Below are 13,270 nucleotides of genomic sequence, written 5' to 3' on the forward strand. Positions count from 1 at the left end.
ATTTTTTCTTAAAAAAAAATAATAATAATAATAATGGCTCTTCAAATGGACTGACCAGGAACATCAAGGCTTACAAACAGGACAGACTACCCCCCAAATGAGGATAAGTATGATGGAGAGACTATACCTTGGAGCAGATTACCTTGAAGGAGTCACTCAGCCCCACCCCCAGACAATGACATTGATTATCAGACAAAACAGCTTCTTACTGCAACACCCTGTAGGATCTAAGCTGAGACAATGATAGGCGGGGCCACGTCTTGTCCAGACAGCTTGCTCATGTATACCTCATACACCCTGTCCCCATTCTTCCTCTCTGTAAACCTAAAGCTCATGTGGATACCCTAAAGATGACGTTAGGGTCAATAGACCCCTGTTTCTTTTCATCTTCCCAATGTACATTAATGAAATCTCTTTTCTCCACTTTTATCCATCTCTTATCTCGTTCATTGGCATATCGGGGGTGGGTAGCCATGCCTAGTCTATTGGAGCTTCTAGAGCCAGGACTTTTGACCTAAAACTCTGATTACAACCCAATGTGAAGAACTCACTGCTATGGAACCAGGATGCCCCAATACTTTTGACCTCGAGGGTTAAATTTCAATCATTCTGACTAGATAAAATCTAAGGCATAAGACACTCAGCCTGCAGCAGCTGCTGCACCAGGCAGAGCTGCCAGAGGTGATGTAGTCGAAGCTTTTCTTCTAACACAAGGAATAAAGCCACGGGTAGCCTGCTATGCATTGCAGTAGCAGAGACACATTCCCCTTGTGCTATCCTTAAGCGCATCTCTGAGATAATTCAGTCACAGAAGTAGTTGCTTGGTTAGAATTAGAACCTTTTCTTCTTGCTGCTAGTTGTCATATGATGCCATGGCACTTTGTCACAGGTAGGAGTTCACTTGGTGACCCCCTGCTGGCCTTGCTCATAGGTTTCAGTATTCCGCGTCTCTCTGGAAAAGTCAACATCTGCCCTCACCATGCTTTTGGCCTTCCAGTGTGGAATGTAGACCTGAGTCTAAGAAATTTCAAGAACCAAATAATATTATTTATGGTGCAGAGTAAGCCATCCTTTAGAGCTTTCTCCATTCTGAGGCTGGCTAGAAACAACCAGCTTCTTGCTGAAAGGTTGACACCCTACTTCTCAAGGACTTGCAGGCTCACAGTAAGAGGGAAACAAACTTCAAATGTTGACTTCCATGGTTGAGACGCCAGGCAGTGCTTCTCTTTCATCAGAGAGCTACAGCTAGGAGCAAAGGACACTCCACCTAGACAGAGCAACCACCATTGTTCTCAGCCTGTCAGGTTGGCAGCTGTGTCCTCAACAACAGAAAATGACTGCCCGACTTGAGACATTCAGCCACCAACCTGTAATTCTTTCATTTCACTTAGAGGGCCACTGCTGATTCATCTGGCTCTGGAAGTGACAAGGTGATTATCGTTTATTTTGACACCCCGTATATCATGATGGGAGAAGACAGAAATGTATTGTGTGGAGGCCCCAATGTGTGTCTATCATGTAATTATCCTTTCCCTGCCATCTGGAAGTACGCTTGGGTACAACGTGAGCATTGTGAAAGGCTAGCACTGTGGAAATGAAGTTTGTTTGGTTTTTTGTTTCATTTTGTTTGGTTTGGTTTTCCATAGAGTTTAGGACACGTGGGCTTGGGCAGAGCTAAGACCCAGACATTTCTATAGACAGTAGTAATTAATAGCTGCACAAATACAATCTCCTGAACTTGACCTTGGAGTTGTCTGGTGAAAATGGTCAAGGTAAGTTGTCTAATCATCTCCTGTGCTCTATAGATGGGAGTGAGGCTGTGGTCAGTGTGGATTGAAACAAAGGTCCAGTGCATGGAAAGAAGATTATTCAGCTCAGAGCACAGTGATGAAGAAAGCACAGTGGTCCTATAACAGCTAATAAACATGAAGAAAACCTACCCATATCCTCCCAGAGCCCAAACATGGGCCAAAGGGACTATCACCTACTGATGTCTTCCAAATGAGGAAGTCCCATGAACAGTAAGATCTGAGAAAAGGTATAGATTCTGCCTTCACAGAGACTGGCACTGTGCATTGGCTCCATAAGGGCAATGAGGAGTCCTTCTGGAGGAACCGGCTTTGCTATGTTTGTTTTTCCATTTGTTTCTCTACTGAGTCCATGCAATGGAATTCCCTGGATGTGAGTTAGAAACTGTTGATTTAGGTTTAACCAGTCATGGTAGAAACTTCCCTGTTGGGACATTTATTCCCTCCATAGCAGGTCCTGGAATGAAGAAAAGCATGGCCCAGCCTCTAGCAAAAGTGCCAGCAAAAGCTACCAGGGTATTGTGCAGAAGGGCTGAGATTCAAGACAGAGCCTTGGTCCTAGAGAAAAACCGCAGTGCCTCCAAGGAGCTATTGACAGAATAGGTGTATGTGCACATGTGTCAGTGTAAAGCTGTGACCTCCATGGTAAAAGCACATGCCTGTGAGGACCACAGCAGGCACTAGGTAGAGAGCAAGGCCGACCCCTCACAAGCCTTTGATAAAGACAGGCCTCCTTTCTGCCCTGCCAGACTCCATGCAGCAGGGAGGTCTCAATTCTAAAACCTTGTCTGTCTGCATGTTCACAGCATCAGAGCACCAAGGGCAAGTTGTATGATAAAAAAAAAACCTTGCCAGACGTGATGGCACACACCTTTTAATCCCAGCACTTGGGAGGCAGAAGCAGGAGGACTGCTGAGAGTTCAAGGCCACCCTGAGACTACATAGTGAGCTCCAGGTCAGCCACCCTACCTCAAAAAACCAAAAAACAAAACAAAACAAAACAAAAAACCTCTATCAAGCATCTACCAGGTACTCCACCAGTTATTCAAACAGGTAGTCTCATTAAATCTTCACAGTGTTAAAGAGAAACATGATATTAACATTCTCATGATACATGTGAGAAGATAGAAGCTCAGGAAGAGCAGGTAACCTGCTCTGGGTCACACAGGAAAGACTGGAAGCCAGAATATGATACCAAGTTTATTGTATTCATTACTTTTTTCATTGCTGTGACCAGATCCCTGACAAGAAGCAACTTGGAGGGATCCAAGGGCTTATACTGGCTCACAGTTTTCAGAGAAACAGTCCTTCATGGGGTGGGGAGGCATGGCATCAAGAGGCTTCATGGTAGAAGGATGCCTTTCTCACTGGAAAAGGAAGGAGCACAGGAGGCAGGACAAGGATATAGAACCTCAAGGTTCACCCCCGGTGACCCATTTTTTCTAAAAAGGTTTCATTTCCTAAGGATTCCACAGTCTCCCACAACAGCACCACAAAACGGGGGCCCAGGTTTCACACTCAAGCTGTGGAGGACATTTCACATTCAAACCACATCAGTCATGTTCTTTGGTGCAACAAAGCTATTTTCATGGTGTGAGAACTGCACAGACTCCAAAGATATAAGATTTACTCACAAGTAAAGCCAGTTACATGTCCATCTCGGAATGAAGGCAAAGGCAGGCTTAAGACCAGGCTTGCTTATTCCCTCACAGTCCATTAATACAGAATTATTTGTGCAACCATGAAAATAAGCTAGGATGGCCTTGGTAATGATGAGTTATAAACTCTGAAAACAAGAAACATATTCTGACTAAGTTTCCTGATGCAAATAGAAGGTGTGTCACCCTTGGAGTCTTTTCCTTCCTCTAATCATTGCAATGCATATGTGAGTCCCAGGGCATGATGACTTCATTTTCTATTTTCTTTTTCTTGTTCAGCTATGACTTCAATTACAGGCAGATTAAGTAGGGAACAGTTTCAATCAATTAGGCATTCATTAAATACTAGCCAGGGGAGACACACGGTGTCAAGTGTGCTTAACCTGAGACTTTGCTGCGGAATTGATGGGGTCAAGACTCCTCTGCCTTTAGCCATGAGGTGCTCACTTCACATGTCCCTGGGTGATATCTTTGGCCTAAAACCTGCCCGTGATTTTGACATAAGTCCTCAGATGGCCCTGTCCTCCTCAGTTAGAAAACTACCAACTCACAACCTGATGCCATGTTTGGGAGTGCCTGCGTGGACCACAAGGTTCTAGGGAACTCTGGTTCCATAGTGTGGCTGAAAGAGAAACAGTACCTTATATTCAGCTCCACCCTCCAAAGATGGATGCTGAATTTGGGATCTGCACATGCCTACAATTTGCTATCCTTAATTTGGACCCTCTGTATTTCCTTGCTACAATTTCAAAGACACAGAAATAAGATAGAAAACACACCTTGAAGCCAGGCGAGGTGGCACATGCCTTTAATCCCAGCACTTGGGAGACAGAGGTAGGAGGATCACCATGAGTTCTAGGCCTCCCTGAGACTACAGAGTGAATTTCAGTTCATCCTGGGCTACAGCATGACCCTACCTCAGAGAAAAAAAAAAACAAAACACCTTGAAGCCTGTGGCTGAATACCAACATGGGCAAAATTAACTATGAAAACTTAACATCTCAATCCAACCTTTAGGGTAGGCAGTTGCTGTTGTTAACCTGATCACCCAGATCCAATGTCAGATCATCTGATTCCAGCTGTAGAGAAAAAATAAGCAAGCTTTAATGATGAAAGAAGTGTGTTAGATAAGGAGAAAAGAATCTGGGATGATGTGTAAGCTCAATGAACTCAGAGTCTCTTTTAAACTTCTAGCTTGCCTGTATGTGACTATTCCTTCTGGAAAGTATGATTTTCTACATGTGACTTTTTCTATGGGAAACCTTAGCTCTCTCGCTTGCTCTTCTGCCAGTCAGATCACTACAGTGTAGAACTATGTTTGGGCAGGTCTTCATGAGCCAGATTTGATAACCATAGCCTTGTCAAAATAAGCGGTCATATTGACTGATTTAGATCTAGAGCACATGCCTGCACTTATGCTTTCTTTAAATTTTAACTGCATAAGCATTGCCTCTACTTTGTGAAAACAACAAAACCATTCCAGATTTTTCCATGAACAGATGAAGCTGACCTATTTCCTGATGATCATTCTTTGTTTTTGATTTTTCGAGGTAGGGACTCTAGCCCAGGCTGACCTGGAATTCACTATGCAGTCTCAGCGTGGCCTCAAACTCACAGCAATTCTCCTACCTCTGCCTCCCAAGCACTGGGATTAAAGGCATGTGCCACCATGCCCAGCTGATGACCATTCTTAATTCCAGTCCCCTCTCTCCACCCCTAGCTTCAACTTCTATATGCAATATTCAGTTCACCTGTGTACACCTTCTTCCATGCATCATAGACACAAACAGCACCTGCAAAATCCATGCATGCTGTGGAATTTTCTGTGTGCAAGCCAGTTCACAAAGCAGTGTCATCAAAGAGAGCATTTTCTTCAGCCTGACATTTTTTTTTTAATCTAGCAATGTATCCTGGGATGTTGTCCATGTTACAACACATTAGACCCATGGCTTTTTAAAAACAATTCAAAACTATTTCATAATGTGAGGATACTGTCACTTTATTGATTCTCCTGTTGTTAGACAGCCTAGGCTGGTTCCAAATTTTTGACCATGACAGATAATCTTTCCGTGAGTTTTCTTGAAAAAAAGCCCTTGAAATGTGTATTTCTCAATAGTAGATACCAAGAAGCAATAAATACATTGTTTTTACTAGCAACTGTCCAAATGTCCTCACCCAACACTATCTCAGTCCCCCTTCATATCAGCTACCAAGACACATTACACCCATACTATGGTGCCCTGTCACCTCAGGGCATCATCATGTAGTCGACGTGTTTGTAATAGAATTAACAACTCCTACTTGTCTGAGCAAGAGCCCGCCATATCACCCACATTTTTGTAGCTGAGGTGCCTGAGAGAGGGGATATTTGCTCACATTGTATTTATCTAGAAAAGCTTTTTCTTGGATGTTTCTTCTCCTTTACCTTGCTTATATCCCCTCATCCCACAGATGTCTACATCAGGAACCTTCTCTGAACCCTGCATGAGATAAAGTTGGTTTCTGTGTTCATGTCGTACTCTCTCAATGAATTTCCTGTGTTTTCATATTTTCATCTCTTTATATGTCTGTCACTCCTAGCTCCGGTAGCTTTTGTGTGCCTCTGTTTCCCTAGCACCTTTCTAAAGCACAGATCCCATAAGAGTTTTAAAAATGAAGGCCGTTGTCACAGAGCCACATCCACAATGGAATGAAAGCCTGTGAAAATAAATAGCACATCAGCCAAAGGAAAAATTAAGCTGTCATTCTGCTGAACAGCAAAGATTTCTTTTCTTTATTTCAGGTCTTTTAAGTGATAGAGTGGAGAAGAAAAGCTAAAACATACCAGAGCCTGGAAAATGCTTTCTCTTTTTAATTTGAAAAGTGATTGGCATGTTACTCCATTGTTGTTGCCCATGAGGGAGGGGTCCTGACCACTCTGCCCCTTGGTAACCACCTCCCACCCTTTGGTCCTCCCCCTGCAGGGACCACAGTGATGCGGATGACAGCGTTTGATGCTGATGACCCAGCCACTGACAATGCCCTCCTGCGGTATAACATCCGTCAGCAGACACCTGACAAGCCATCTCCCAACATGTTCTACATCGATCCTGAGAAAGGAGACATTGTCACTGTTGTGTCACCTGCACTGCTGGACCGGGAGGTGAGTTGAAAAGAATATATTTTCTTCCTCATGAGAATAGCATGTGGCTTTCCATACAAGGGAAGATGTGGTGATCAAGGGCTCTGGAGATTGCACAGGCAGAAATGAGATGTTTACACATGGGTGGGTGGGAAACTATAAAGGGAAACGGGATGAAGATGTGACTTATGAAAACTATCTCTATCCAAGGCTGAATCATCAAAGCTGTCTCTATTCTTTCTACCTGATGCCTCTGCGTCCACTCCATTCTCTTATTCTTTAGACCTCTGTGGTCCTGGTCCCTGAAGAATAGATGGGAGGACCACAGGACAGGAAGGAGTTGGGATATGTTCTGTACATGGTCACCAGGTTAGACCTGGGCTTTATGAACACTGCACTTTGTCACTGAGTACGCCTCTTCCTGCCATCGCATCCCTACCCCCTTAGGTTCTCTGAATTCTCATCCATCTCCCATGTCATGTTGCACATGGGCACCTGGAACCTCAATTAGTCCTCATGCTGGTCTCTTTTGTTTGGCCCAGTGTTTTTAAGCTTTTAAAATTAGTAGCTATAACAACAACAAAAAAAAAGATTACATATTTATTTTTAAATCCATTCCTATTCCTAAGTATTCTAAAAATCAGAAATTTATAAAATCTTGGGCCTAATTTCCAATATAAACATGCCATCAGTTTCATGAACTGTAATGAACAGATAGAGGGGGTATTAACTATTCTGTATAGACCAAACATGTACTCACTCTGCCCTTGTTTACATCTCCGTTAAAGCACCCCCTATGCAATCCTATCCTTTCATGAATCCAATACCCTCCCTGTATCATATATCAGGTACCTTCCATAAGAGATCGCATTGGCCCTCCACACATAGTATACAGAAGCTGACTATAGATTCCTATCCATCCCATACCTTCCCTCTGCCCAAGATTTCTCCCATAATGCAGCTCCCTGCTCAGACACAGTGTCCCAGGATTGACCTTGGAGGTTACCCTTCACCTTCATCATGTACTGCTGGTCTGTGTCACCACTACTGGCCTTCCTTGGTTGGCTCTGCTCTGTTCCTTTCAGTAATTCTGATGACCTAGTCCATAGTCTGAATATCTTCTCAGCCTTTTCTTCTCTGCTTTGTTTGTGCTGAATGTCTCATAACATTCTAGGTTAGATCAGACCCCTGAGACTCCATCGCATCCTGCTGAGTCAACCACAGTCTGGTTTGTCTCCCAGGCTCTAGTGGCATGCACTCACCACTCCATCACTGTGCAGATGCTTCTGTAAGCTATAACGTGTTTCTAAAAATCCCTGTTGTCATGGGCTGTGTCATTCCATATACTGGTCACATATGGTTTTTTAAGCCTTGTATCACTTTTCTATCGCGCATATGGGTAGTTGTAGTAGACAGCTTCATGTTGTTGGGATGAACCTCCAAACCAGATACAGTTTATGGGAGGAATGGGGTTTATTTGAAGCTTACAGATCCAGGGGAAGTTCTATAATGCCAGAAAAAGCTGGCTCCCTTTCACAGGTCCACATGGAGAGAAAAGCAATCCTCACCCACCATAAGCAAGCATGCTCTGAGAACCTCAGGCAAAGTTCAAACACTCCACAAGCCTAAGGCTGGAATTCAGAACTACCCCCAAACACACCTTAGGGGTGGACCCTAAGATCTGTACCCAGTGATACTTCCTTCAGCCAGGCAGCTGGAAATCTAATAAGTTAGAAGCTTTAATAAACTCTTGAATCTGTTGGGGGACATCCACTCAAACTACCACAGTAGTTGGAAGCACAGTCCATAGAATAGTATGCCATTCCAAAAAGTTCTATGGGCAACTGTGGTCCAGATTGTAAATTTCTTTAGAAATGTGGTTTATGAATGTTAGTAGTCTCTGCTACCTAGAACATTCTGAGCCCCTCAAAAAAATCCTAATTACATGTTCATTGGCATAAAGGAAGAAGGGCAAGAATGAGTTGAAATGATCCTACAATTTTGTACTGGAAGGTTGGAAAACATTAGCTAGGAGTAGAAAGTATTGGTACAGTGAAAGAAAAAAGAAATTTACATTAAAATGTGGTTTCCATTGAGAAAATGTAGTTGTTTCTACTTTTAAAACTGTAAGAAATGAGAAAATACTGAGTCCCTGTCCTTCAGATCATCTCCCATCCTCTTCCCAGCCCTACCCATTTTCATGACTGTCATAGTTTCTTTTCTGTGGAGATGAGTGACAGCTTCCCGGTGCTCTCCTTATTCTCTACCCAGTGTCTCACACACACACACACACACACACACACACACACACACACACACATACACATTGTCTCACACACACGGTCAGTCTTTCACATAGTCTCACACAAACACAGTGTCTCTCACATACACATCCTGTCATAAATACACTCTCACACACACAATGACACATAAAACACAGACACACACACACTGTCTTTCTCACTCATACACATACTCTCACACACACTGTCTTACTCACACTGTCTCACTCACACTGTCACATAATGCACCACAGCCACATGCACCATCGTGAACACACAATCAGACATGTATCAGCTTTCCTGTAGTCCTAAGTTCCCTAAAAGGTTTGTCCCAAAAAACCAAGATGGAACACAGTAATTTTGCCATCTCTGCTTTTCTTTGTTATATATATATATATATATATATATATATATATATATATATATCTACTTAGAACCTCAAGGTTCATATAAAATAGTACCCTACTGTGAAGGTTTATTTGGGGTACACATGTATCTGAAGTTCCTGATGCTTTCATCAGGGACTTTGTTAAGTTGTGATGAGTGTATCATTATGTGAGTTGAATTTAGCATTACTAGCAACAATACATAAACAGCACCCCAAAAAGAGAAATGCAATTTAAACAAAATTGGAAAATCAATAAGAATAAATGAAGAGTGTCACTCTTCTGTGAGGGTTTTCAGAGTTCAGTGCTGAGCCAGGCAACGTGGGTGCAATCTGCAGGAAAGAAATTTGCCTGATTCGGGCAGGGCTGGTGTTGAGAACGCTGTGCTCAGCTGCTGCTCCAAATGATGCTTGCTGAGCCTGCGAAACTCCAGCCCCTGGTCTTTAAAGGGACAGGACTTGCCCAGTGCACTTTCACTGGAAGTTCCCTGATTTGCAATATCTTTATCTAACTGACGCTTGGCTGTTTTAAGAATTCATGAGGATATGGAGGTCCATTCAACAGGACTGAGGGGTTGTCATTTTTACTTCTCCATCACTGCTGAGAGAGCATTCTGTCCAGAATATGGTTTTAGAATCTGCATCTGGCCAGCAGGGCACACAGCACAGGGCTGTGCAACATTCACTTTCAAGAAAGTGCTCCTTGGGACCTTTTTGATTTTGGTGTGATTCCAGGCTATTTTGAGTTTGACTACCCTGTCTTCTCTCATAATGTCTTAAGTGTGTTGTATGTTTGTGTGTTGGCTATGGTGAGTGTCAGGACTCCTTTGAAAGTAGCGACTGCTGAGTCTATGCTCACACAATGCTCCTGTCCCCTCAGCAACTTGACCTCTACCTAACCAAAAGACAAAACTGGCATGTATCTCTGACTTACTGGGAGTGGAGACTCTGAAAGCCCCTGGCTCCCAAGAGCTTCATGGCTAACTATGTCCACTTTCATGTTGATCTTCTATGTGGTGCATTTCCTTTCAGGAGTCCATCTCCCAAAGAGGGCCCAGCAGCAGGTGCTTGCTCGAGAGAGATGGGTATAACACAGACATTAGGAGGACGCGTGCTCACTGAACAAGAGATCCGAATCTGCCCTTCACGGGTTACTTTGTCACTAAGCCTGTCAGTGAAGATTGTGAGGTATGACAGTGGGGAGGTTACTTTTAATCTGCTGCCAGGTGAGCTATCCTCCCCACCCCCCCGCAACATCCTCACTCCCTAAGATAACAGATACCTTGTTTGGGCCCAATAGAGGCAAGTGAGGGCATTTGACCTGTTTGTTTCTATCCTTCAAGGTCCAGGGGAACGAGATTACTGTGGTTACCTTCTTGTTGCTGGTATAAGACACCCAACTAAAAGCAGCTGATGAGAGGAAAAAGTTTATCTTGTCCTTAAGTCTCAAGGAGAAGCTTCATGATGGCAGGGAAAGATGATAGAGGAGAAGCTGGCCATCACCTCCTTGCCGCAGCAGTTGGAAAGCAGCAGCCAGAGTGAGCTGAGCTCTGGCAAGAGGGAGCTGGCTGTAATGCACCAACAATACACCTATTCCAGCAAGGCCCACCTCCCAAATTGCTACCATCCGGGAACCAAGCATTCAAAAGACATGAATCTCTGGGGGGTGTCTGATTCAAACCACCATGGGGATTCTGTCTGTTTGCTTCCTGACATATTCCCCAGCCTTAATACATGAGAGGTGCTTGAGAAAATATTTGTTGAGAGTTGAAAGGAAGGAAAGATGTGAGGGCATGAAGGAGAGCCAGAGCTCAGCTATGGAATTAGCTGATGTGACCACTGATTGCCTTCCACAGTGGAAAGGTGGCATTCATGGGAAGTAGGCTTCACTTTGAAACGTGGTACATTTTCAACTTTCATGGAAAGTAGACTTCACTTTGAAACGTGGTACATTTTCAATGACAAGCTAGATCACATTACCAGAACACTTCCTGAAGCAAGAAGCCTTTCATCTTTGTCCACATGTTCTATCCATACATTCTCAATGCCAGATGTTGTATTAGATACAAGATAGGAGCAAGTGTTGTTGGATGGACGAGTGGATGGAGAGATCAGTGGTTGCATGGGGAAGCTGTGCTGAGAGGTAGGGTAGATAAATATCCTGTGTTCCTCAGGTTTGTCTTACCTCAGAATGTACCACAGGTCCACACTTTTGCATAGTTAATAGACATATATTAGATAAAAATTATTTTATCTTAGTTGCAAGTTTATATATACCTTCATGTCATCATCCAATGATTCATTTAATACTTACCTAGTGCAAGAGTGGCACCAGGTTCTAAGAAAATATCCATCAGTCCACATGGTGGATTGGTGCACATGAGGATCTGTGCCTCCTGCTTAAATATTTTGGGAAATGTTTGGAGAAAATGAAGACCACATATCCTACTCACTGAAATTGGGTTCATGTGGGGCACTGTTTTATTCTTTTCTACAGCTATACTTAGCCACTCCGTTCTGGCAGCTCTGTCTATGTTTCTAAACCCTGCCTGGCTGCACTACAAAATAAAATCAGATAAAGGTCTCTCTAACGTTTGATAAATGGCCTATTTAGTTGATCATCTTGGCTGCCAGACTAAAATTCATCAGATGAAATCTGCCAAGTTCTCTGAACACAACCACAATTTGTAGCTACTCAGAGTACCTAATGGTCAAGATATATATATATATATATATATATATATATATATATATATATATATATATATATATGTAATGTTTTCAAATAGAAACAGTCTCCAAAAAGGCCCTTAAAAAGCAATCATCATGTGTGCCTTGGGGAAGTGCCATTAGTCTTAAGGGGCTGGAGCTGCACACTTTGTTATCTTTGTTGAAATTTTCCTTCCTTATTATCTATTATCTCACAAATATTCTAGGCAGGTGATAGCCTGCCCATAAAAAATGTGCATACAATAAAAGATAGAAGGACTGGGTTGTCATTTATTTTCTATTTACAGTTAGGAGAGGATTTGTTAAAACTTTATCATACCCAAAGTTTTAGGCCAAATGTGAAAATTTGAGTTTTCTTCTCTTTTTTTCCATAGTAAGGTGTCACCTAAGGATATATTTTTAGCATTATATGCATTTATTTTCCATGAGGCATTTGGGTATTTCTTGACTATGTCAGAGAAGAGAACCGAAAATAGTCAGGGAATGTTGTATGCAAGCTAAGCGGTCAATGAGTTTGGATAGAACCCTGAGGTCCAAAGAGAACTAGGTATTTGGTCAGAATGTCCCATGTTAAAACCATTTTATGTAGCTGCATCTCCAGAAATATGCTAAAGAAACTGTGAAAATGGTAATATCCGGTCTAGCTGCCTGAAAAAAAAAAATAAAGGACATCACTTCCTCCATTTCTTGAATAAAAATTAGAAGCAGTAGTCATGTTCTCAGGAAAATAAATGTTTTGAGGCTGCTCTAATCTAATGCTAATATTTTTCTCATTATCATCATGTTTAAAACATTGGCAATAATTACACACAATTCAATCATGCTGCCAGGAACATTTTCTTTGTTTTGGTGGGTGGGACCAGAATTAGTTAGATCGTTGCATCCTCGCCATTTCTACAAGCTATTTACTCATAAATATTTTTGTTGGGATAATTTTCTCCATTTTTTGTATCACTTGCTGCTGAGGAAATAGAGAAAGAAAAGGCAGATGTAAATAAATTGTCTTATTATTTTTAAAATCACACATTATCCTTGCAAATGAAACACAGATGGTGAATTGCACTATGGGATTACACTGGTTCTGTGTGTCAGCAAAGGCAATGGGACAGGACGTTCTGAAGCTAGATTCTATGTCCTGGGCCTGAAGCACCAAACTTCTGCAGATGGCAGTGAGAGCCAGGTATGGTGGTGCACACCTTTAACCCAGAGCTAGGGAGGTAGAGGTAGGAGGATTGCCATAAGCTCAAGGCCACCCTGAGAGACTACATAGTGAATTCCAGGACAGC

At 42.6% G+C, this 13,270-nt stretch overlaps 1 protein-coding gene across 1 annotated transcript in view; it reads left to right on the top strand.

Moving 5' to 3' along the window:
- The window catches only part of Cdh13 (cadherin 13), a 1,153,296-nt gene that overhangs the window by 874,685 nt on the left and 265,341 nt on the right, over positions 1-13,270 (top strand). The window contains exon 7 of the mRNA XM_004659582.2: positions 6,430-6,608. Coding sequence (XP_004659639.1) covers positions 6,430-6,608 — 179 coding nt within the window. The remainder of the gene's footprint in view (positions 1-6,429; positions 6,609-13,270) is intronic.

The sequence above is a fragment of the Jaculus jaculus genome, chromosome 1 (assembly GCF_020740685.1).
Source record: "Jaculus jaculus isolate mJacJac1 chromosome 1, mJacJac1.mat.Y.cur, whole genome shotgun sequence".
NCBI lineage: Eukaryota > Metazoa > Chordata > Mammalia > Rodentia > Dipodidae > Jaculus > Jaculus jaculus.